The following is a 26,758-nucleotide window of genomic DNA, read 5'->3' on the forward strand; positions in this document are numbered from 1 at the left end:
CACTCATTCAACACAAATGAAAATATAGTATAAATAGTCTTAACTTTATTTATAAATAAAATCCATTACTAGCTAACTAGCTAATAGTAGAAGGAAATTAAGGGTTAGCAATACTTGGGCTCTCACCCTCCTCTTTTCAGCAGTGGTAATGGCTGCCTCTCATGATTCTTTTTTATTGCAGTTTGATCTTTAGCAACAAGCCCAAATATATTTTGCACAAATATGTGAAATAAGTTACCATAGCAATGGAAGGTGATGACATGCAAATAACAGGTATACAAACAGTATATTGGTGATATATTTACACAAATAGTCAAGTCAAGTCAAGTTTATTTGTATAGCGCTTTTCACAACAGACATTGTCTCAAAGCAGCTTTACAGAAAACAACAGTTAAGGTGAATGGTGTGCGTTTGTCCCTGATGAGCAAGCCGTGGCAACAGTGGCAAGGAAAAACTCCCTTAGATGATATGAGGAAGAAACCTTGAGAGGAACCAGACTCAAAGGGGAACCCATCCTCATATGGGTGACATCAAGAGTTTGGTCATAAATCTTTCAATACAGAACAATTTGTGATCATCATAGATCCAGCATCAGCTTCTCCATGCCAGGGCCTTTAAACACTCGGCATCTACTTCTCCATGATCATCCATAGGTCCATAATCTTCACGAGGTGGGACATGACTGGAGCTGGCCAAACCTCAGGATGCCTCGGGATGGGGAGAGAAAGAGAAGCAGTGGAGAGGAATTAGCGTAGCTGCTGTTCATGATATTAACAGCACAAGTTGATAATGTGCATGTAATCATATATTCAATAAATAGTCACAGGCATGCACTTATTTCCTGCATTCAGATCAGTTTTAATGGGATTGTGCAATCTGAGGTGAAGCAAGGGAGCTCTTAACTTTCAACTCTCAACTGCACCCCATTGTGTCTTGCCAGGAATCATAGCTGAAATCTGGAAATCAGCAATTTTGAAAAAAAAAAAAAAAAAAAAAAAAAAAAAGAACCATAAAGAAATAACATTTATTACACAGATCACAAAGAAAAAAAATTTATTAAAATATAAAACAAAGAAGCTGAATATAGTTAAGTAGCTTAAACATTGTATATAAAAATGAAGAAGCTTAATGTAATACAATTTAACATTTAATTAAATTTTTCTTCTGGAATATTACAGGTAAGGTGCTGACTCAGCTGCATCTCCTGACTACACATTCCTGGTACAGACACACAATGGAAAGTAGAGCCCTAACGCCACACAAACACCCGCAAATAGCCCAAGTTACAGTTGTGGTTTTGGGGACGGTTTTCATTTGACCTAGTATATGTATTTTTTGTAAAAATAGCAAAGGATAGCATGTTTTTTTCTGAAATGTATTGGAGTACAAGGTAAGACATTACGCATTAAAATGTAGTGAAGTCAAAGTTTCCAAAAGTAAAAAATACTCAAGTGATAAATTACACACACACACACACACACACACACACACACACACACACACAAAAACCCCCGCTAAGTATAGCAATGAAGTAAAAAAACTGTTACTGTCCAACACGTATTACCTGGATAAAAGTAAACAGTAGCAGGTAAAGGGAACTTCTTTTGTAATGATATGATAGATGTAAAATGTTAAATGCACTGTTAATCACCCATATTTAACAGTAATATTAGTAATGTTATTTATACCTCATGACCGACCAGAAAAAAGTCTTCACAAATCTGTGTATTAAAGTAAAAGTGTTTCAACCTTTTTTGAGGTTCATCACATTTTTTTTTTTTTTTACATAATTTTACATACAATTTACAAAATGACACACGGTGGTCTAACACAGTATATATGACAATTATTCGATCTCTTTTGATTCAGCAATGAGTTCAGCTAGGAGCAAGCTTCGAGAGAGCCCTCATTCACCTTTATGTTTATTTTTGAATTAAAGTTGCCTGTTTCTCAGTGTGTTCACGAAGGTTTACAGAATAGTCTGCGTTCTTATTTTGAGGTGAAGGCTGATTCGTTTGGAGATGATGTTTAAACTTGCTTCAATGGAACTATTGAAGAGCTTTTCTCTATGAATTAACAAGGTTAATACACAAAGAATTAGTGCGCTACCTACACTGCCACCCACCGGCAAGGAGAAGTATTGCCACTACTCCGACAGTCGCAGGCGTTTAACCATGATTAATTATTTCCACTAAATAATTAATAATACATTTTCGTTATATTACAGTGTAATTTCCCACGGCACCCCCGACGATCTCTAATGGCAAACACGTGTGTGTTGATAATCACAAAATCCTGCGCCTTTAAAAGTAGGCCGAGGTCAGCGTAGGAGGATTTCTATTTGCTGCACTGCTTTTTTTTTCCCGCACTCATAATAAATATTTCAGCACATTGCTTTATGCGTAGTTAAAGCCGAAGATGGATTTTTGGGTTAAATTTTTTGCTCAGAACAGAAAAGTAGCTTTGTGCATGACTGGAGCGGCTGCGGCTTTGCTCGGACTCGCACTCGGCTACAAATACACGCGCAGGCAGAGAAAGTTGACTCGAGTCGGAGTTGTCTCGCAGTTGTTGCTTCATCCCATGAAGTCCGGCAAAGCGGTGTGTGTACCTGAAGCCGAGTGTATGAGAATGGGCCTGAAATGTGGAGAGCTTCGTGATCGGTGAGGTTCACACATCAAGATTGCAGGTGATCACGGCAGAAATGTCGTGCATCTGCTTTTACACATTCCTGAGATGCGCGTGCGCGCGCGCGAAAGGCATTAATTCATACAGTCATTCAAAAACAAAAGAATTTGGAGATCTCCCATAATTTAGGATTGTTTCACATTTCATTTGCATGTAGGAAACTTTTTGAAATTTTATAAAACAAGATATTCTGGTGCTTTCCATTATTTTTTTTAAATGCAATAATTATTTAGTTATAGGTCATGGGAAGCATGGCGTGATTACATTTGGAAACAGAATAAACACATTGAAAGGTTATAGACTGCACCATGCCATGCGTTAGTGGATTGATTTCGTAATTAGTTGGCAGATTATTAATGAATGCTTCAGAGAAGTGGGAGTTGTTTTCCTCATATTATGTATGTAGGTGCTTTGGCAGAGAATTGTCTTAGTGTTTTTTTTTTGGTCAAAAGTTAAGTAGCCATGCAGCTTTTCATTTTCTTTTATATAACGTTAATATATTCTGGTTTATATGCATATAATCTGCAAAGCCAAGAGGCACTTGAACAGGGAAGATACAGAGGTAATGATCAACAGATAAGTGCAATCAAAAAGTTCACTTTGCGTGGCTAACCAATATTCCTATAACTCAAGGTTTATTTATTTATTTATTTATTTTTTTACTTGCACAAATAATAAAGCATATTGGTGAAATTTGGCAAGATTTCTTTTATACCCAACATTTGGACATATCTTTACACCCCAGTATATCTTTACACCCAACATTTGGACATAACCTTCTCGGCTACTTATTATCACAGTTAACTAAGCTCGTCACTATTATATCACTAACCTGATGACTTTGTTTTTGTCAACAGTGTAAATGATCTGTTTAAGACTTCAGACCACTTTGTCACACAACGTTTCTGTCAATGTGAGCAGGGTGTCATTATTATATGGTATGGGGTCTGTAAAATTGGCTGAATCTCATCATTAAACTTGCATAGACAAGTAAACATGGCTTGTAAAAAAAAAAGTAGCTGTTTTTGTTCATATAGGAATCGAAGATGTGGATATATAAATACATCACACTAAAAAAAGATAAAAAAAGATAAAAAAAAGGCAAGTATCAGATTAAATTACACTAGCAACTACAATGTTATCCTGCAGTATCTACTAGCAAGCAACCAGGGATTCTTTTGTACAAGTAAAATTTTTTTACCACAGTGAAACATTACATGGTTGAAACCAACAGTGCAGTTTGGGACTGTTGATTTAAAATAACTTAAACTTGTTTGTATTTATAATTTTTGTTAGAGCTCTATCAAACAATTATTTTGATTACCAATTACCAAATGGCAAAAAAATATATATTACCAAAAAGCAATATAAAATATAATACCACATTGTTTTGATATAATTAATAAATTTTTGTATGATAATTAAATGATATATGCATAAATGAAATACAAACATTGAATGCAGATAAGTTAACTGTTTTAGTAGACAAATGCTATAAAAAGAGAATGGAACCGAAAAACGCAGCGAGCTAACAGATTTGAACGAAAGGAAAATATGCATTGGTGTACAAATGCATAAGCATTCACTTGCTGTATAAATGGAATCGTTTACTGCTGCTATTTTATGCTGCTTTTAGATTTAGTGGTTAATCAATCACTATGTTACTGCGAGGTGATTACACAACCTGTACACAACAGAACAGAACAGATCTAGTGTGACTCTCCAGACACAATAGCACTTACCGTATTTTCCGGACTATAAGATGCTACTTTTTTCCCAAGCTTTGAGCCCCGTGGCTTAAACAACTAAGCGGCTAATTTATAGATTTTTCCTGGGTTTTTCCCGGTTTCACAAGCTTCAAGCCAAAAAACTGAGCTCCATAACATTAGACCAATAAAATTGCCGAACGGGTTTAGGTGAACCAATGAAACTCTTTATATTAAATCAGACGCGCTCCCACTGAATCGTCCCGCACCACATAATAAATATGGATGAGGTTCCTCTGACGTTTGACCTGCCCCTCACTCGGACTGTCAACAGAAAATGCAAATCATTTGTCACGCTGAAAACAACCGAGCATGAAAAAACACACTTCACCTGTGTTCTGAGCTGAACAGCATCAGGATAAAAGCTTCACCGATGGTGATTTTTAAACGCTCAACGATGCCAAAAGAAAACTCCTGAAAGAAATTGTTGTGAAAGGAAGGAGGAAGACGGTGAACAATGACTTTCTTGGTAGGCTACTGTTTAGATACAAGCCGTGTAACAGTCACTGTCTCTCGTTAAAGCCTGTGTAAAGTAATTAGTTTCAATGTAGACACCTGCGGCTTATAGACAGGTGTGGCTTATTTATGTTCAAAATAAAAATCTTTGTCAAATTCAGAGGGTGCAGCTTATATTTGGGTGAGCTTTATAGTCCGGTAATTACGGTAGTCAAACTATGATGAGGATATACTCTTTTTGCTTACCGTGCTGATGTTTCGCTTTTATCTATGACACCAGTATGTTCCTTTTCACATGCTCTTGCATCACTGTAGTACTTTCATGCCACACAAGCTCCACTTTGCATAACTTGCAGGTCACAGGCTTCTTTGTTGCGTTTAATATAAAATGCTCCCATGCCTTGAGTGACTTGAGATAAACAAATATGTTTTCATATGTTTCTAGAATTAGTGACATCCATGTTAAAATGAATAAAAATGATTATATGACTGTCTGGTATCATGTCTGTGTTTTTGCAGTCACTGGCTGGTCATTACAGAAGATGGCCACATGGTGACAGGGAGACAGCAGCCTCGCTTGGTTCTCGTGTCTATGACTTGTGATGGGGGCCAGGTCTGTCTGAATGCTCCTGAGATGGAGGAGCTCAGGTTTCCTTTTCACCAGCCAACCAATCCCATTTTTAAGTGCAGGTAGCTAGGCATGTGGATGTAGCTAAGTGAATTAATTGTACTGCATATACTGTTGTAATTTCATATTTTTGGTTTTCAAGCATAAACTGCTGATATGAGAAAAAATTCTCATATCAGTAAGCATTGATGTAAATGGTTGTTTTATTGTTGAGAAATTAATATAGGTGTTTTGCTTACTGTAAATGAAAAAAATGAAGCTATTAAAGGCCAGTTGTACTGCCTGTTTGTAGGGTGTTTAGTTCAGACACCGAGGGCAGAGACTGCGGTGATGAGGTTTCCAACTGGTTTACTCGATATCTGGCAGCAGAAAAGACCTTTCGCTTGGTGCACTTTGAACCCCAGTTAAAAGCCAGAACACCTCCTGAGAAGGGCTTTCCCAAGGATGAAAAGGTTTGGTTTAGAAATGTATACTTTGGAAATAGCAAAACTTTATTCATGGTTACTGACTCTTAGTTGTTACTGTAAATTGTTTTGAATAAGGCCATTTAATGCCATAAATCTAAATGTAAATTAGACGTCACTTTATAGACATAACGCAAACTTATCAAAGCAGCTACTTTTGGATTCTGCACTTTAATGTGTGATATTAAGTGTGGTCTATTTATAATAATATGATTTTTGTTTGTTTAATATATATTATTTTTGCATTTTAACTATTTTTATCTAATTAATCGTTGTAATTCAATACACACCTTTGTGAAACCTCTGTAATTTTATAATGAGAGGTTTCACAATCAAAACCGAGTTTTAGTGAATGTTTTTGTTATTTATTTATTTGTGATGCCTTTATTATGTGAACTGTTGTGTTTGCGTTATCTTTAGTTTGTTGTGGTTGCCTAGGTGGCTTATCCGGATGCCGCTCCTGTCATGTTGATGTCTTTGGCCTCTCTGAATGACTTAAGCAGCAAACTAGGAAGCGACATCTCTGTGTGCCAGTTCCGGCCCAGCATTGTGGCCACTGACTGTGAGCCTTTTAGCGAGGTATGAAGCCATTACTTTCATTTAAACTAACAATGGATAGTCTTATAGACTTTAAGTACAGTGACAATTTTAAATGGAATTTAAAACCTTAAACATCTTTTGAAGATTTTTATTGGTCTCTATTATAAAAGAAAAGTACTGTACAGTGAAACGCATTTTATCTAGCGTTACAATTTCTTTTGTTTCATATATAGGATTTATGGGAGCATATACAGATTGGAGAAGTGGAGATGCAGAGAATTATGGGCTGTGGAAGGTACTGACATACGTTATAAACTCAAACATGTGGATGAATGACTGTTCTTTTATATATAATAAAATTGCCTCTTTAGTATCATGAAGTTGCACCAATTATACGTTTTCCTGCAGTTATATTAATTTCCACTTTAACCAAATTTTCAAATAAACTTAATAAATTTTATTTCACATTAAAAAATACAACATTTACTTGATGATTGAATGAATAAATGAGTAAAAATCAGTTTGCAAGAGGTAAATGTGTTGTGCAACACCACTTGAGCACCAGTACTTTTCCATGTTAATCATTGCAGCTTTACTTTGTGCTGTGAGCTTTATTTAATATGTTTACAGTATTTGTCAGATGACCTCACTCTCTTTAATGGCGTTTGCCAAATGCTGTAAATATTACTGCCTGCCAAATGCCCTTATTACAGAGTACCTCGCTGAAGCGCTTTGTAGTCTCAGATGTATTTTGAACTAGCAGCTTTTTTTTTGACAAATCTGTCTGGTGTGTGTTTATTGTGCAGGTGTATTTTCACAACTGTTGATCCTGAAACTGGAGTAATTACTAGAAAAGAGCCACTGGACACACTCAGAACGTATGTAAAACTTTCAGCAACAATACATACACATTAGGCTTATGATTTATATATATATATATATATATATATATATATATATATATATATATATATATATATATATATATATATATATATATATATATATATATATATAATCATTATATTGGTAGAAAAATGCTGAAGATGGAGCCACCAGGTAGGAGGAAAAGAGGAAGGCCAAGGAGGAGGTTCATGGATGTGGTGAGGGAAGACATGCAGGTAGTTGGTGTAAAAGAGGCAGATGTAGAGGACAGGGTGGTATGGAGACGGATGATCCGCTGTGGCGACCCCTAATGGGAGCAGCCGAAAGAAGAAGAAGAAGATATATATAAATCATAAGCCTAATGTGTATGTATTGTTGCTGTTTATATATATATATATAAAAAGAAACACATCTACATGCACATTTTTGCATTTAATGATGATGCATTTAATGATTTTGCTGGCACATTTTCTCTCTAACAAGAGACGTGAATTATATTTATCTCATGATAACATGACTTTCATTGTCATATGGGGATGTGAACCATAACATTTTTAGCGGCTTGTCCATGCTATGTTCACACTTGTTATAATCATTATATTTGAATTTTGTTGCATTCGGCTTGTAATTCTTAAACATTTCTTTACCTTTTTTGCTGCTGTTCTGTCCTGTGCTCTACCCTGTCCTCTTTCTAGTTATCGGCTAACTGACCCTGCCCAGAAAAATGCACCAGTACTTGGCCAATACTACACAGTCAAGAAAACTGGAATCCTCCATGCTGGTGATCCCATATACAGAATCAGTTACTGAGGAAGGATGTCATGTATCTAACATGAAGCTCAAATCTAATGTAATCTAGAGGTAATAGAGGAACCTCATCCATATAGATAATAAAGATGTATGTATAACTACATAAATAGATTTGTGTCTAACACAGATTCACAAAGATTCATGAATGCACCTTAAATAAATTTCAATATAAGTAAGTGTTGAATGATTATTCATTTTATTAGCTGTGCATTTAGCAACCTAGCTATATTGGATGAATTTTGGTTTTCCTTCCAATAGGAGGTGCCATAGGATCAATGTAAGTTGCCAGTTTATTAGTTACACCTATTATAGACATAGTGGTATGTTTCGTTGTATTTGGAAGTATGTTACAGTTGTGCGATTGTGGTATGCTATATCTTGTAACTGCAAACCCCATGAGAAAAAGCAGAAGGAAATTTATCATTAACTAAGAGATAAAGATCTAAGCAACTCTGTGACCTGGAGAAACCTTTAGGCTCACTTGAAAACTCGTGGCAAATCCAGAGACCAAAGAATATTTGCGATTGTCCACAGGGCTTATCAATCGATTTCTCCTGGGCAGGTGGCTACAGCTTACATGTTTTTCAATTATTTGAAGTGACAAAATACACTTTTTATACAGTTATGCACTAATGCAGATAGACAGCAGCACCAGCATTTGATAAAGCATAGCTTAATGAAGTCTTTCCAACCTGAAAGTTCAGTTAATCTTTATGAGGTCAGAGTTGAAAAAATATTTTGTTTCGCTGTGCAAGATTTTCCATCCCTTTTTCCTTTATCTCAGAAATGACATGTTTGTATCCTGTGATTTCAGTTTAATAGTCTAGAGGGAAAGCTGTCTGCAGGAAACATAAAATTTGTGTCATTAGGTTATAACAGTTGCAAGCCTTTTGCCATGCATTTCTTTGTCTCATAAGACATTGGGGGTCATTAAGTTTTTACAGCCTTCCTTATCTCAATAAATATTTTGCACACCATGAAACACCGCATGCAATGTTTCTATTAGATCTAGTAACTATGTGACCTAAAAGGTTTTAGCATGTCTGAGAAAAATATATTTTTCTTTCTTGGTTTGTCATGTTACTGATTAAGCTGTACAAACAGCTTTTAATGTTTCTGATTTCTGATTTTGAAGCTTCAGACTTCATCTAACTCCAGCATCTAAGTTTTGTAACAGCTACCTAACAGATATTTAGATAAGATCACAGTCATCGAGATTGCGATTTTTGTATCAATAATGCATTGTAAACATGCAAGCAGTTTAAAACAAAAAAACAAACAAAACAAAAACAGAAGTGCTCAATTAATGCTGCAATCGAGTGTTTGGCTAGAATCTGGTTTTTGTTAGTGCAGTAGAAAAATCGTCCACTAGGTGGCACAATTAGAATTCATTGATTAAAAAAAGGAAATTAAACATAAGATCATTTTTAAACAGAGTTAACTTTTCAGTCGTGCTTGATTCAACTGAAACTTTTTTTATTTCTGCATTTTACAATAATGAATAACATTTTTTTTTGTGTCTAGACTGAAATGAATTTAGCACCTTTATAATAACCAATGAAACATTTAGGACAGATTTGTATAAATCTAAATAGTAAATTCTAAGTTGTGTATACATGATGTTAAACTTGATTTTGTCAAAGTTTCTCTCACATAAATTTTAAGAACTTATATTCATACATACAGCGGGTAAAATAAATAGAGTCAAGAGTCAAGAAGCTTTTATTGTCATTTTAACCATATATAGCTACCCCAGTACACAGTGAAATTAACCAACGTTCCTCCAGAACCCTGGTGCTACATTAAACAACAATCACAGAAACAGAAAACACAGGGCTAAGGACTAGTAAGTGTCTGAGAAACATTCAGAAGTTTATTGAACACGTCACTGTTTTTATCAGTAAATATATTTCTTAATATGGATGTTCCATTTTTTTTTACCAGATGTTGGTAACATCCCATGCAATCCACACGTACAAAGAACTCAAACCATAGTTGTCCATAAATTGTGTAATAATGTAAAATGACACAGGGAAAAAATATTGAACACATGAAAGGGAGATGGAAAAAGGCATTGAAAGCCAAGACACCAGCTGAAATCAATCAGCAATCAGAAAGCAATCCTTCCCCTTGACTGTGCAAATTAATATCAGCTTATTGTTGCCAAACATACTGATGGCATTGGTTTTAGAAGGATTTCTGAACTTCTGAATGTTCCAGTGAGCACTATTGAAGCCATAATCCAGAAGTCGAAAAACATTTCACCATAAATCAGCCATGACCAGGTGCTCCCAACAAGATTTCTGACAGAGGAGTGAAAAGAATATTAGAAGAGTTGTCCAAGCTCTAAGGACCACTTGTGGAGAGTTTCAGAAAGACTTGGAATCAGCAGGTACAATTGTTTTAAAGAAAACCATAAGTAATGCACTCAGCCGTCATGGCCTGTGTGCACGCTCACCACGCAAACTTCATTACTGAAGAAAAAGCATGTTGAAGCTTGTTTAAAGTTTGCTGCACAACATTTGGACAAGCCTGTGAAATACTGGGAGAATATAGTCTGATCAGATGAGACCAAATTTTAACTCTTTGGATACCATAATACACACCATGTTTGGAGGACAAATGGCACTGCACATTACCCCAAAACACCATACCAACAGTGAAGTTTGGATGTGGGAACCTCATGGTGTGGGGCTGTTTTTCAGCATACGGTAATGGCAAACTTCATATAATTAAGGGAAGTATGAATGGAAAAATGTACTGAGACATTCTTGATAAAAATCTGCTGCCATCTACCAGGATGATGAAGATGGAACATGGTGAACATTTCAGCAAGACAATAATCCCAAACACACAGCCAAGGAAACTCTCAATTAGTTACATATACATATACATATACAGGGAGAAAAAGTATATATATATATATATATATATATATATATATATATATATATATATATATATATATATATATATATATATATACAGTACAGACCAAAAGTTTGGACACACCTTCTCATTCAAAGAGTTTTCTTTATTTTCATGACTATGAAAATTGTAGAGTCACACTGAAGGCATCAAGGGCTATTTGACCAAGAAGGAGAGTGATGGGGTGCTGCGCCAGATGACCTGGCCTCCACAGTCACCGGACCTGAACCCAATCGAGATGGTTTAGGGGTGAGCTGGTTTAGAGTGGCAAAAGGGCCAACAAGTGCCAAGCATCTCTCGGGGAACTCCTTCAAGACTGTTGGAAGACCATTTCAGGTGACTACCTCTTGAAGCTCATCAAGAGAATGCCAAGAGTGTGCAAAGCAGTAATCAAAGCAAAAGGTGGCTACTTTGAAGAACCTACAATATGACATTTTTCAGTTGTTTCACACTTTTTTGTTATGTATATAATTCCATATATAATTCCACGTGTTAATTCATAGTTTTGATGCCTTCAGTGTGAATCTACAATTTTCATAGTCATGAAAATAAAGAAAACTCTTTAAATGAGAAGGTGTGTCCAAACTTTTGGTCTGTACTGTATATATATATATATATGAGATCAGAGTTTGACAAGGGCTAAAATGTGATTTCTCTAGACTGTGGCAGAGCATCTCCAAAACTGGAGCTTTTGTGGGGTGTTTCCGGGTCTGGAAGGAACAGGTGAACTAGTGACTCTAGTGTTACTCTTGGCACACCGATCTATTTATAGAATTATATTAATGAGTCAAACAGTGATTTATATCTAATAAAATTATCATGAACCCAAAACTCTTTGAAAAAAACAAAAAAAAAACAAATGCACAAATAAGGCCACGGCTGTAGTGGCAAGTTCAAATCAGGAATTTCTCCCATCAATTATTACTTTCAAAATGCTCTGTTTTCTGTTGAACTGACACTAAACTGTATGTTCGTTCTAAATAGATACCACCAAGCACCAATCAAAACAAGTTCAATGCAGAGTGTGTGTTCTACCCTGATTGGTGGCTCACTACATGCTTGAAAAGTTAAGTTTATATCCACTTAAATAAAAAAGGAACGACTGATTTCACGAAATGTAGTTGAGTAAAAAGTAAGAGGTTTGATTTTGCAATGTAGTGAAGTTAAAGTAAAAGTCTAGTCAAATCAAAATATTCCAGTAAAGTACAGATACGTGACAAAGAGACTTAATATACTTGATAATTGGGAGTCCAGAGGAAGCGTTTGAAAGAAATATGCCCATGATTTTCTTGCAAAAATAATGCAAAACAAAAAAAAAAATTCAGAAAGGTTTGCTATAAAATAAATCTTAAAGTGAGGTAAGTGTTGGTAAATCTAAAACTAAAAGTTTTGCAAACATATGTAAGGATGAGGAGGAAATAAGAGTGCCCATGTTCAGTGCCTGTTACTTTGAAATGGAAGTTAGAGTGAAACACCATAGAATTTATGGCTCATATATCAGAGTTATATTGTTTGCGATTTAGCATGCGGGTGAAGATAAAGGTATTAGATAAAGTAATACTTGTATGTGGCTTCTATCTTGTTTTGAGACTCAAATTAGAAAATAAACTTTAATTTGCCTTGTAAAGTATAGAAGAGATTTATTTTAGTGTTTGTCAGCAGTACAGAATATGAAATATACACAATGCATTTACAAGACAGTAATTTACAGTAAATTTCTTGCAGTAACTATGTGGTGGGATGTAAAATGCAGTATTACAATAAATTAAATGTAAGATCACGAGTTGAGATGTTAGAAGGTTCTTTGTTTAACAGTCTTATAACAAAATCTCAGATTCAGTCTCCATTAAGATGGGTACTAAAAGAAAAGGGAATTGGCTGGATGAGAGGAGTCTGTAATAATTTACCTACTTTTTCCCCCCATTCTAGAGGACTACAAATCCGTGAGTGTGGGAATGCAGGCACCCAAGCTATAATAGATACAGATGCAATATCTTATGGCTAATTAAAACCAAACAGTGCTTGGTTTAAAGCTGATCCAGAAACTGCATGCACTGCTGAGCTTTCTTATCAATTGCGTATGTTCTACCCCCATTTGAGGTCCGGTTGGATGAGTGTCCTCAGGAATTTGTGAGGCTCAGAGACTCCAGAGCCTTGTATTTCCTGAGAAATGAATGTGTTTTATTGATTACTCATGTATAATTTCCATACTTTTTGCACATTCATCTCCAGGGTCTTGGCTATGGATGATTTAATTAAACAGACTCATTGTGGTTTGACATCACCAAATGAGTCATCAGGAAAATAGTAACACTGAATTTATGGCATTTATGATTACAGCACATGTTCCTGTGATTCACCAGGTATGTGGAAGAGAAGATCCACCCCGACACACCGTTTTCTTGGTAGAGAAATGAAAAAATGAAATGAAATCCCATGGCAGATAGGGCGGGATCACTGCTCTCTAGGAAGTCCGGCTTAATTGTATTAAAATCAAAGCTCAGGTCTACAAACAGAATGTGGGAATATGAGTAAAGATTGTCTAAATGTTCCAGGATGTAAAGCGGAGACATTGTAATAGCATTGCCTAGGGACCTAGTAGTTTTGTATTTATGTCCTGGAAAGCGTTGACTGTTATTTTGACTGAATGTATGTAATAATTTCATTGAAAGAGACAGGAAACTGGAAGGAATTGGTGAGAAACACTGGTGGTTCACAATTGAACAATGGTTCATGGTTCAATGGCTCACTGGTTAATAATGCAGGTCTTACATAAAGCCATATGCACTTTCTCATCAAAAAGTTTGATATCACTAAAGTATGAGGACTGGATTTGAAGGCGGAATTGTATGATAATATGATAATATTAAATGTTTTATTTTTACTTTTTTAAATTTATGTTTGTCTCACACCTTTGGGGTTGAAAGTGTCCATCTCCACCCTCAGAGTTTGCATGTTTTTCCTGTGCCTGGGGTTTCCTCTGGGTATTCCGTTTTCCTCCCCCTGGCATGCAATAAACGCAGATTTTCCTATTTTTGTATATTGTCTAAAAATACCAGTTTAAATGTGTGTTTTTAGATTGGTTGAAACTGTGACAATAGATAATGGATCTTAATAATAATAATAATAATAATAATAATAATAATAATAATAATAATAATAATAATAATAATAATAAGGTTTAGCCAAAGATATATTGTTTTTTTTGACAGACCTATGCCTAAATACAGGGAAACAACTATGGATACAACATTACTATTAAAATATTACTATATATTTTATATAGTATACAAAATATACTATACTATTAATATTACTATATATTACCATTAAAATTTTTGTAAACTATAATAAAAAATATTCATGTTCTATAAATGCTGGCGGTCATAATCAGTGCTATGATTCATGGCTACACTTTCCTATGAACAAGATTAGTAATCACTGACTCTATTCTCATCTAAATAAAGAAGAAACATTAATTAGATCATGTGCTGATTGGGTATATTTCATTTTATAAATGCTGTTGTGCTCCATCACTAATGAATTGTAAACAGCAATACAATTTGTGAATGGAAAAAAAAAACATTTGTGTTTTACTAAATAGAGAACAATAAGTGTTAGTAGAACCAGCTATTATTTTATTAAAGTCAGGTAGACTCTGGTAGAACAGAATACATTGTGGTCTTGCTTAAACAAATAAAACAGATTACAAAATAAATTAAGAAACTTGGGTTTAATTTTTTTTATATATATATTTTGTATTTGTAAGCAGCAAACATGAATGATATCTGTTGTGAACATAATTTTCAAATAGTGAAATTTAAAATAATGTATGCTTAGTCATCTCTGAAATAGATTTTACAGATTTTAACCTCAAAGCAGTTATCTTTCATGGTATCTTTTTTATGCAGTATGTAAAGACTTGCCAGACACATTTGACTGATAAAAAGCAGAATTCGATTTTTAATCCCTAGATGTAAAATGTGATTTCTCCTTTGGTTGTAACTGTTGTATTTGATAAATAATGTGAAATTCATACTGAAACAAACTGGTTTAACTACAAATGCATAGGTTTGTTTTGCCCATGATCCAAGCACGAGAAACTAAATATATGATGTTATTATTGCCTTTATTGCCTTGCTAATATATTGAATGTTGGCCATAATAACAGCTCGAATGTAAAATAGTTTAATGGGCCGTTATTAAACCAATGTGGAGTGCAGAAACATCTAAATACAGCAGTGGGAAAATCTAAAATTGAATGGTGAAATCAACAGCATCAGAAGTCCTCTTCACCACCATCCACAAGAGGAATTTCTAGATAAAGGTAGTCAAACAAACATTTATCAGTACAAATCTACATTCTCTCAGTCCCCAATACATTATAAATATGTGGAAACAGATGGCAAAAAATGCCTACTTACCATCAGCAATATCTATGCTGGGACTCGTTGAAGCAGTTTCCTCCATGGAGGTGATTGCATTGGTCTTCTCAGATACATTGCTCAAGCAAACATCATGTGAAGAAGATGGATGCATAGCTTGTAGACACTCTGATGGCTCTGAGATGGTGTCACCGGTTTCAGCATCTCCAGTGTCCAATGGAGCGTCATTCTGACTTTCTGCTAGCCCTGGGTATGAAGGAGGGTCCTGTTCTTCTGAGGTCTGTGTGGGTCCTGGATCAACCGAGGGCAGCACTTGCGGGGGCTGGTAGCATGAACCACTGACTGCCTCCTCGTAGGAAGGTAGGGGTATGGCAACACCATCCACTATTATAACATTTGGACCCCTGGAATCCTCTCGTTCTTCACTAGAAAAGTGATTCATTTTTTTTTTATTATGCCACAGATCTGTTAAATATTTAAATCTGATCAAGTCAGTAAGCATTAATTAATGTTCTATAGCAATTTCTTATAAAAATGTAAGAGGAGAATCTTCAGGACAGAAGACTATGCTAAGACGATTGTTTGTAACATAAGAAGAGTCCGACTGGTGAGGGAATAAACTTTTTGTAGCTCTTATAACAAGTAAACTGTATTACAGACATAAAACAACATATATACAATGTGTTCATTCATTAATTCATTAAAAGTGTAATCATTGGGGCAAATAATTTATTATAAACAATGAAATAATTAAAAGGAACAATATTTTGAATCATTTCATTTCGCATTATGCAGATGTACCTTGAATTCCGATTGCTCTTGCATTTGCAGTGGGACATCTTTGCTATGATGACTAGGAACAAGGCTAACAGCACACTTGAGGTAGTGAATGCCACTGGTTTCCATGCATGCAGTAATGATTCCTGAAAGCCAGGCCATGTGGTCTCTGAGGAAATTAAAGACTAATGAATTGCAGTCTTAACACAGGATTGATGCTCATTTACAGTCCTGGATGTGCTTGTTTTCTGTAATGTTGATTTTTTTTTCTCCTGATCCAAAGCACTTAATCAGTTACATGAATTCATCATATCAATCTGATATTTCTCAATAAAAATAAATACTCCGACATCTCTAAATTGATAACCTTGTTAAATAAGTTACAGTTAAAGACATTAAGCTGGCTTATTTTATATATTGTTTCATTACTATTGATTTTTTGTTGCTTTTTTTAGAATTTTGGTAGATGGACCTACCATCTTGAACACAGTAGATGTGCATCTGAGGAAACCACTGCCCATATTGACAGGTGATGTATTTGTAGTCATTCACTAAAGAGTAGCCAGGATCACAGTAGAACTCCACTACTGTCCCATGGATATAGCGGTTACACGGCTGTGGATGGCATATGTAATCCCCATGCTCCACCATTGGAGGTAAGGGACATGCTGTAAAGCAATCATAGTAATAAATGATTAGTAATTCTATGTATTTTAGTTAGAAAACTGTGAAGGAAAATGATCATACAGTACACATAAATAAACACCTTTAACATTAAACAAGCTTCTATGACATTTACAGTACAGAAAGAAAGGATAAATGTCAACCAGGAAGATTGTAGTTATTCTTCTATTGTTTTTCTTTTTTTCATTTGTGCAAGTAATATCTGATATGCTACCTTTATAATTAAAGATAAAGCAACATTGTTTTTCAGTCACCTTCAACGTCAAGGCACCGGGGTGGTACATCAGACCATATGAGACTATACATGCATTCCAGTAATTCTGCACCCTCCAGCTTATAACCTGGAAAACATTGATAGTGTACTACTGTTCCAATCGGCATGGAGAACTCTGTATCAGAGATGTTCATGTAACTATGAGGAGGAATCAAAGGACGCAGGCAGCCTGGAAAACGAACAACAAAAAAGAAGAGCTATGTGTCAAAATGAAACTCATCTATTTCAACATCTACATTGGGAGAATCAGATATTTCTTTCCACATATTTTGCTAAGAATCATACGACTCTAAATGCTTTCTCTTCTAAACATCCGCTGTATGAAATATAAAGATAATTACAGTCGGATTACATAATACCTTGACAGATGGGCTGATTGTCCCACGTTCCATCTTCTTGGCAAACTGATTCCATGCTGTCTGTGTCTGGATAGCGTATTTGAAATCCCTCACGACATCTGATAATTAGGTTATCCCCTGGCCTGTAGGTCTTATTAGCAATATCAGCACCCTCAATATATGGAGGAAGACATTCTATGAAAAAAAAATACAAGTGCTGCTTTTTTAAACACATCTTTAAATGTTAAATCAGTAAGCAATTTTGTGCTGAATAGTCGCTAAGTTAGTTGGTGTAGCCTTTTTCTTTAGACTTTACTCTCTGTATAATATTTATGAAATCTGCTGTAAAACTGGTTATTCGATTAAAAGTGTCATGTTATCATCCATTAACACATAAATATTGCCTTAAAAGGTTAATGAGTTTCCTTTTAATACAGTAGGTGTTTAATTTCCTACACCACCACTTCAAATTTCAATCCTGTAGTAAAAATATACTGAGTAGACATTAACAATAACTGTACTGCTGTTGTTAATGCTTCATATGTTAAAACTAGAAGGATATAGCTTTTTGTAGGCTAAAGAATACTGAGAATCAAAACACATTTTCTCAGGCCATAAATGACAGGAGACTGCGGCTTAAAGACGTCCTTTAGCTTGATAGTAAATGTTTCAATGAATTAACTTATTGAACCATATTACTGAAACCATCAAATACTCGTCAGTATATTCAAAGGTGGATGGAAATTAAATTCCAGATCACCCTGCATCTGGATTGTATCAGCATTACTATTCTAAATATTACTATTATCACTAATGTTTTAACATTATTGTTATTATTATCGTTATTATTATTATTATAATAATTATTATTATTACTTAATTGCCATTTACTCACCTTCTGGAAGGCACACTGGTTTAAGGCTTGGTCTCCATCCCTTTGAACCGTTAGGAAACGAAACACAGGTGATCTTTGATGCTCCTTTTAGTCTGTATCCATCTAAGCAAGAAAATCTCGCCACAGCGTTCTCAAAAAAACCCCCAGAACTTGGTGTTCTGCTTCCATGCTCAGGAACACCTGGATCTCTACAAAACTGCTCTGCTGAAATATGACACACAACAATTGACAAGACTTTTAAATATAGGTATTTACAGCATTTATTGTAGAGGCATCTGCTTTATTGTTTAGGGGTTACAAGAAACTGAAACATTGCATGACTAATTAGCACTAGGCTATAAGATGCAAACAAACCAGAAGGTAACCTCATCATTTAGTGGACTATATTAATATTTATTGGAAATGTTAATAAATCTTTGTATTGCCTCTGCATTGTTTTATTACCATCACTCTAGCCCTAGTGCTTTGTAGGTCTATGGCTGAAAGTAGAAAGCATTTTTACCTATGGCAGCCTCTGGGAAGGCGGTGACCAGCCGAAGAGGAAAGATGCTGAATATCACAAGGAACTGGCCGGAAAAAGCAATGCAGCCAAATGGAGACGTCTTCCTGTCTACATTCATGATGATTCATCTTTCAGGTCCGAATATTCGGATATTCGTGCTCTGAAAAGGATGAAGATGAGATCAACGATCGGGGGAAAACGTTATATGTCAGAAATCCGCTATGAGTCGGCGAATCACTCCATTAATAGCATTGCGTTTCCATAGCGCAGGAAGACAGCAGGCACTGCGCCATAGCACGCATTCAGCGGCAAAGGTTTTCTATAGCAGTCCACCATAATCATTTTCAAAGGCATGTTCGCATTATTGGATTGTAGCTCAAGCCTGGAGTGTTGTGCTGTTATTCAGCACGTATAGCGTAGTCTGTGATGAAATACGCGTCAGATGGCTGAGACTGGCTCCAGCTCAGGGACATCAAATGACACACAGGCATCTTCAAGAAAAAATAAATAAAAATAAATGTTCACTTACCCAACACTGCTATGCTTCAAAACATCACCTGCTCAAATTCTCTGTCGTTTATAACAATCAAATATCGTCTTCTTTATAATGATGTGTCTTTGTTCGCCTTTTGAATGTATTTACCAGTGAAAGAAATAGAGACTGAGACTTTATTGTTTTAGTTCACACAGGTGACACTTCCTGGTGACGAGTTCATGAGCTGCAGTATTTTACAGGTCAAAGTACGTGCCATTCAGATGCCATATAAATCCGCAATGCAAGCATATAGGGTTGTTATATTGGGAAGCCAAGCAAACCGAAACTATTTCAATGTGCAGCATTCATTTCCTGTCCTGATAAGTTCAATGTATAATCTCTTAAAAAAAACTTGCAGAAGTTGTGCTTGAAATAATATGATAGATGTGACTTCTGAGCTTAAAAATGCTAATGAAGGAAAGATGACTACTATGAAAGGGTTTTTGTCCATTTCTGAGGTTCTCTAATACAGCAGTTTCGATTTGGACAGAGTATTGTTGTGTCAAATACAGTTCTTCTCGGTTTGTATAATTTCCGGAAAGATTTTTCAAGTATGGCCCTTCATGACATCATAAAGGGTGGAATTCCTTGAATGGGTACTTCTCCTTCTCTGCGCACACAGCAACCATCAACATGCTTCATTCTATTAGGGAAGTCATTAGTAGACTGGGTTTGTATAATTTCCGGGAAGTTTTTTCAAGTATGGCCCTTCATGACATCATAAAGGGTGGAATTCCTTGAATGGGTACTTCTCCTTCTCTGCGCACACAGCAACCATCAACATGCTTCATTCTATTAGGGAAGTCATTAGTAGACTGGGTTTGTATAATTTCCGGGAAGTTTTTTCAAGTATGGCCCTTCATGACATCATAAAGGTGGGAATTCCTTGTATAGGCGCTTCTCCTTCTCTGCGCACACAGCAACCATCAACATGCTTCATTCTATTAGGGAAGTCATAGTAGTGTTTTACAGGACTTGTTCGAGAAGAATGTCTCCAAAGAAGTGTGTGTTTGGATGTGAGAGAAGGACAACCTTGTTTAGTACTTACCATATAGACATGTCCTGCTGCTGCTGTTCTTGTTCAATTTCAGATTCAGTATCCAAAACCGGATCAAACATATTTGACTGGATCAGATTGTTAGCCATAGTTTATTTAAGACTATAACCTTTTTGTGTCTGTTTAATTTATAGCGATGTCACAGCTTGCAGACTATTGCTACGCAAAAGCTGTGCGTGCTTGCTCACTCTTTAGCTCCTCAACAGCACGCCTTCAGGAGCTTGGCTTTTTTTTAAAAAGAAGCATGAAGCTGTATCTTTCTTTTGTATATCTAATAAAACTAGAGACAGTGACTCTTGGTCACTGTACATTTGTCCAGTCCATGGGTCTGGATTCAACTTTTTACATGTTACTTTTAAGCATAGACTGTGGCAATAAATACCAGAGAACTAATCAGTAAATATTACCATATCAGTATAACACTGACTAATGTACACCGATGATTGTAACATGCAAGAGATCACAATAAAGCAGACATAGTGAAAATAATTAATAATAAAATCAAAAGTAAATAAATTACAACCCACTCCCCTTTTACAAATGCTATGCTTTTTAAATTTTTTTTAAATTTTTTTTTTTTATCTTAGATAGAGTCTGTTTATAATCATGCTATAAACTTGTTTAATTGCCTTTTTGGTGCCATGGAAGTTTTGCAAAGGGAATCAGAAAATCCAAAGCAAAGAAAACATTAAATTAGGCTTTGATTAATTTGTTAATCTGGACTTGTAGATATAATAAACAGGATTTAGCAGCATTGTCCAGAAGGACAGAACCACTCATGATCGCAAACCTGAGCATTGCTTTATTGTTATTGAATAAATTTTTGAATGGGTGTAAAAAATAAATAGTGTGATCACAGTCCAGAAGGAGGATGTCACACATTTGTCAGATCCTCATAAGAGAACAAGGGTTTTTTAAATTTATCATTAGTTTTTTATTGAGAAATAAAGCTTATTCTACTTTAAGGCTGAACATGATGTTTCAAAATTTCAAAAATTGTTACTAATTACACGGTGCATTCAGAAAGTACTCACACCTTTTCTCCCACATTTTCTTATATGCAATTTTCTGTTAAAATGCTATCCTTCATCAGGCTATACTTTATACCCAATAATGGCAAAAGCCAGATGTGTTAAAATGTATTAAAAACAAACAATTGAAAAACATCCGAGGACACATTGACATTAGTATTCCAACTACAGTGAAATTGCACCTAGAAAGATATTAGAAGAGACCAAAATGAGGCAAACATGCATACTTTTGTTTAAAAGATTATTAAGAACAGAGCAGTATTTTATGTAAGATCAGGGATGTTACTGCCAAAGATTAATTTATTTACATATTTATGGTCTTGGTCAGGATAACTATAGGAGTCACATTATTCACTAAACTTTATACTTAATAAGTGCACAATCTCAAAAAGCAAATTTACAAATAATTAACACATAAGAGCTAAACATTACATTAGTCATGTTTTCAGAGTTACTGGACCATTTGGTTATATTTACTGACATACACTTATTTTAAAAGTAGAACATAAGAATGTGTTTTCTTGTTTAAATGAAATTTTCATACATAATAGACATAGAAGCCAAAACATTAAAACCACTGACATGTGAACACTGATTATCTGTAAAGGTAAACATATGTTTGACAGCTAGCGAACAGTCTGATTTTCAAGCTGATTTGGTTAAAACTGAAAAAAAGGGGCAAACATAAAGATGTGAAAGATTTTGACAGTTGTGTTTTTACACCATTTCAAGTGATTGGGCATGATTTGAAAAGGCACACAAATGTCTAGGTAAGGTCTAACAGCTGAAAATGCATTCCAGAGCAAAAACAGAAATGACGAGTTCAAAAGAACTTCCTATTGAGCCCAGATACATTATTTTGTCAAGACACAGATCTGGGGAAGGCTACAAAAAGAACCCAAATGGCTTTGGTATTTTTCAAATTAAAAAACACTTTCCCAGCCTGAGTTATTAGGGGAGGGACTTAGTAAGAGAGGTGTCAAAGAATCAGATGATCCTTCTGGCAGAGCTCCAGAGATGATGAGTGGAGATGGGAGAAACTTGTACAAGGTCTGAGCAGAGCAACCAAATATTGTTAGACACTTCTATCTGGCCTCTCTGCCATAAAGTCCTTATGCGCTGTCTTGAAGTCAGTTGTTGTTCATTTAAAATTTGAAATTTAGTTTTTAGAAGAAGTACCAATGGAACCAGTGAATATGTTTATAATTGAAACATTCACAAGATGTTCCAAATTCTAAACCCATGTTAAACATAGTAGAGAAGGCACAATAAAAAGGTCCTGGCTGGAAAAATGTTTTTAAATCCAAATGCTATAACAGTTTACATTGGCACCTGTGCCAGCTAGCAAGCTGCTACCTGAATTTTTGATAGCATGCAGTTTTGGAAGATGTACTGTATAGCATCAGTCATAGCTTGAAATCAGTGACTGAATCATATTCATTGTGGATCAGTTTTGTGTCTTTAAAATGTCAAATTAGTTAGCTCAGGTCTGTAACCCAGCCATTAGGGTTGCACAAGCCAGTGCACTCTTAGTGCCGGTCCCAAGCCCGGACAAATGGGATGGGTTGCGTTAGGAAGGACACCAGCATAAAACATGTGCCAAATCAAATATGTGGATCACGAACAAGAAATTCATAGCGGATCGGTCGAGGCCAGGGTTACCAACGACCGCCACAGGTGTCGTTAGTCAACAGGGTACTGGTGGAAATTGGGCTACTGTTGGCTGAAGGAGCGGATGAACAGGTCTACAGAGACAGCAGGGAAAGGAGAAGTGTAGTAGGATAGACAGTAGAAGAAGAAAGAGGTTGGTGAAACAGAATTGGGATTGACAGAGTGATGAGAAGAGTAAGCAGAAGTACAAGAAGATGCGGCAGCAGGTGAAGAGGGATGTAGCAAAAGAAAAGGCATATGAGGAGCTGTAGCTGAAGTTGGACACTAAGGAAGGAGAAAATGATTTATACAGTTTGGCCAGGCAGAGGGACTGAGCTGGGAAGGATGTGCTACAAGTTAGAGCAATAAAGGATGGGAATGGAAATGTGTTGACTATTGAGGAGAGTGTGTTGAGAAGGTGAAGGGAGAATTTTGAGAAGCTGATGAATGATGAAAATAAGAGAGCAAGAGAAGGTTGGATGATGTGGAGAGGTGAAGCAGGAAGTGGATAGGATTAGTAAGGAGGAAGTAAGAGCAGCAATTAAAAGGATGAAGCCTGGAAAGTTGGTTGGACCAGATGACATGAGTGTGGAGATATTTAGGAGAGATTTCAGTGGTGTTTTTAACCAGATTGTTTAACAAGATTTTGGAAGGTGAGAGGATGCCTAAGGAATGTAGAAGGAGTGTGCTGGTACAGATTTTTAAGAATAAGGTAGCTGTGCAGACCTGCAATAACTACAGAGGAATAAAGTTGATCAGTCAAATGATAAAGTGATGGGAAAGAGTAGTGGAAGCCAGACTGAGAGAGGAGGTGAACATCTGTGAGCAGCAGTATGGTTTCATGCCGAGGAAGAGCACTACAGATGCATTATTTGTTTTGAGAATGTTGATGGAGAAGTATAGAGAAGGTCAGAAGGAGTTGCATTGTGTATTTGTGGATTTAGAGAAAGCGTACGACAGGGTGCCGAAAGAGGAGTTTTGATATTATATGAGGAAGTCAGGTGTGGCAGAGAAGTATGTGAGGGTGGTGCAGGACATGTATGAGGACAGTGTGACAGCAGTGAAGTGTGCAGTCGGAACAACAGACTGGTTCAAGGTGGAGGTTGGACTGCATCAAGGATCGGCTCTAAACTCTTTCCTTTTTGCTGTGGTGATGGGCAGGTTGACGAACGAGGTCAGACAGGAGTCTCCATAGACTATGATGTTTGCAGATGATATTGTGATTTGTGGTGAAAGTAGGGAGCAGGTTGAGAAGAGCCGGGAGAGGTGGAGGTACGTGCTGGAGAGAAGGGGAATGAAAGTCAGTAGGAGTAAGACAGAGTACATGTGTGTATGAGAGGAAGGGTTGCAGGGAGAAGATGTGGAGAAGGTGGATGAGTTTAAGTCAAGTCAAGTCAAGTAGCTTTTGCACAATTACACACTGTTGCACAGTCTGGATGTGACGGCCCGAATGATTCGGAACAGCTTCCCTGATTCAAGTCAAGTCAAGAAGTCAAGAAGCTTTTATTGTCATTTCAACCATATATAGCTGATGCAGTACACAGTGAAATGAAACAACGTTCCTCCTGAACCCAGGTGCTACATAAAACAAACAGTACAGAACAGAAAACCACAGGGCCGAGAACTAAGATCCTCGCCACAAAGTGCATGTGTGCAGCTGGTGCAAACAGTGCAAAAGACAACACAAGACAGTGCAGAAAACACAGGACAGTGCAGGACAATACACAAAATATAAAAATGGAAATAGCTCCGCCAGTAAAACCTGTCGTAACAGAATAAGGTGCAGTGTAAACAGAAAAATGTAAACAGAATTTGTGCAATTCAGCAGTAGCAGCAATCAAAAATAAAGTGAACAGTGACCAAAGGATTTGGGACAGAATATTGTGCAAAATAACAAGTCCCGGAATCAGCAACAGACGGCATGTAAACATTATGCAATAGTAAAAAGTGTGATTGGTATTGAAACCTGGGTGAGCGAAGTGTATGATGGGTGTTGAGTCCGGTTTGTGCAGATCAGTCACACAGTTGTGTGTAAGTGTGTGTGTGTGTGTGTGTGTGTGTGAGAGTTCAGTTCAGTTCTTTGTTGAGGAGCCTGATGGCTTGCGGGAAAAAACTGTTGCACAGTCTGGATGTGGCGGCCCGAATGCTTCGGAACCGTTTTCCTGATGGTAGGAGTGTGAAAAGTGTGTGTGACGGGTGTGTGTGGTCATCCACAATGCTGTGTGCTTTGCGGATGCAGCGTGTAGTGTAAATGTCCATGATAGAGGGGAGAGAGATTCCGATGATCTTCTCAGCTGTCCTCACTATCCTCTGTAGGGTCTTGCGGAGAATGTGGAAAGTGGAGAATGGTCACTCTGTGTTCTCCTGAAGTCAACAACCATCTCTTTAGTTTTGTTGACGTTTAGAGACAGGTTTGTTGGCTCCACACCATGCTGTTAACCGTTGCACCTCCTCTCTGTATGCTGACTCGTCGTTCTTGCTGATGAGACCCACCACGGTCGTGTCATCGGCAAACTTGATGATGTGATTCGAGCTGTGCATTGGTGCACAGTCGTGAGTCAGCAGAGTGAACAGCAGTGGACTGAGCACACAGCCCTGGGGGGCCCCAGTGCTCAGTGTGGTGGTGCTGTTTCCGATCCGGACTGACTCAGGTCTTTCAGTCAGGAAGTCCAGGATCCAGTTGCAGAGGGTGGTGTTCCGGCCCAGTAGGCTCAGCTTTTCGATCAGGTGCTGAGGAATGATTGTGTTGAATGCTGAACTGAAGTCTATGAACAGCATCCTTACATAAGAGTCCTTGTTATCCAGATGGGTGAGGGCCAGATGAAGGGTTGTGGAGATAGCATCGTCCGTGGAGCGGTTTGGACGATATGCGAACTGTGCCTCAGACTTCCGTGGGTTAACTCTGCATAGAGTTTATCACTTCAGCTGTAGTTAGCCAGAGTACCTGGTCACTGGGAGGAGGGATGGTCTTCCTCGCCACCATGTTGTTCTGCACCTCGAACCAGGCGTAGAAGTCGTTCAGCGCATCTGGGAGGGAGGCGTCACGGTCACAAGCAGGTGATGTAGTCTTGTAATTCGTGATCGCCTGGATGCCCTGCCACATGCGCTGGGTGTCTCCGCTGTCCTGGAAGTGGCCGTGAATTCTCTTGGCGTGTGCGCGCTTCGCCTCTCTGATGGCACGGGACAGTTTGGCCCTTGCTGTTTTCAAGGCCGCCCTGTTCCCTGCTCTGAAGGCAGAGTCTCTTGGTTTTAGCAGCGCACGCACCTTGGCGGTCATCCACGGCTTCTGGTTGGAGCGTGTAGTGATGGTCTTGGAGATAGTCACGTCATCAATGCACTTGCCGATGTAGCTGGTCACTGTTGACGTGTATTCCTCCAAGTTGATGAAATCGCCATTGGTTGCAGCTTCCCTGAACATGTCCCAGTCAGTGCATTCAAAACAGTCCTGGAGAGCAGACATGGATCCTG

At 37.0% G+C, this 26,758-nt stretch overlaps 2 protein-coding genes across 3 annotated transcripts; one reads left to right on the top strand and one right to left on the bottom strand.

The window, feature by feature from the left end:
* Positions 1–2,316: 2,316 nt before the first annotated feature.
* Positions 2,317–8,410, top strand: marc1 (mitochondrial amidoxime reducing component 1). Its single transcript, XM_083544066.1, has 7 exons — positions 2,317–2,660; positions 5,427–5,597; positions 5,828–5,987; positions 6,438–6,578; positions 6,773–6,834; positions 7,346–7,417; positions 8,120–8,410. The coding sequence occupies exons 1-7, from the start codon at positions 2,419–2,421 to the stop codon at positions 8,232–8,234; spliced, it is 963 nt and encodes a 320-aa protein (XP_083400192.1). The 5' UTR covers positions 2,317–2,418; the 3' UTR covers positions 8,235–8,410.
* Positions 8,411–15,274: 6,864 nt separating this feature from the next.
* On the bottom strand, positions 15,275–19,683 carry susd4 (sushi domain containing 4). Of its 2 annotated transcripts, none has more exons than XM_083543524.1 (9): positions 19,547–19,683; positions 19,018–19,177; positions 18,516–18,716; positions 17,642–17,815; positions 17,263–17,451; positions 16,801–16,992; positions 16,349–16,493; positions 15,587–15,972; positions 15,275–15,479 (listed from the first exon to the last, which is right to left on the bottom strand). In XM_083543524.1, exons 2-9 carry the CDS (start codon positions 19,133–19,135, stop codon positions 15,442–15,444), a joined length of 1,443 nt encoding a protein of 480 aa, XP_083399650.1. In that variant the 5' UTR covers positions 19,136–19,177; positions 19,547–19,683; the 3' UTR covers positions 15,275–15,441. The 2 variants fall into 2 exon arrangements, with proteins under 2 accessions (XP_083399650.1, XP_083399649.1); XM_083543523.1 differs by having other exon boundaries at positions 18,516–18,719.
* Positions 19,684–26,758: the final 7,075 nt, after the last annotated feature.

This window comes from Silurus aristotelis, assembly GCF_946808225.1.
Source record: "Silurus aristotelis genome assembly, chromosome: 6".
Lineage (NCBI taxonomy): Eukaryota > Metazoa > Chordata > Actinopteri > Siluriformes > Siluridae > Silurus > Silurus aristotelis.

Coding starts and splice junctions, on each gene's coding strand:
- susd4 (XM_083543523.1), bottom strand. CDS start 19,135: ATGAATGTAGACAGGAAGACGTCTCCATTTGGCTGCATTGCTTTTTCC. Junction 16,993..17,262: donor CCGGTGCCTTGACGTTGAAG/GTGACTGAAAAA, acceptor ATTGCTTTACAG/CATGTCCCTTACCTCCAATG. Junction 16,494..16,800: donor CATCTACTGTGTTCAAGATG/GTAGGTCCATCT, acceptor TAATTTCCTCAG/AGACCACATGGCCTGGCTTT.
- marc1 (XM_083544066.1), top strand. CDS start 2,419: ATGGATTTTTGGGTTAAATTTTTTGCTCAGAACAGAAAAGTAGCTTTG. Junction 2,661..5,426: donor TGTGGAGAGCTTCGTGATCG/GTGAGGTTCACA, acceptor GTGTTTTTGCAG/TCACTGGCTGGTCATTACAG. Junction 6,835..7,345: donor AGAATTATGGGCTGTGGAAG/GTACTGACATAC, acceptor TTTATTGTGCAG/GTGTATTTTCACAACTGTTG.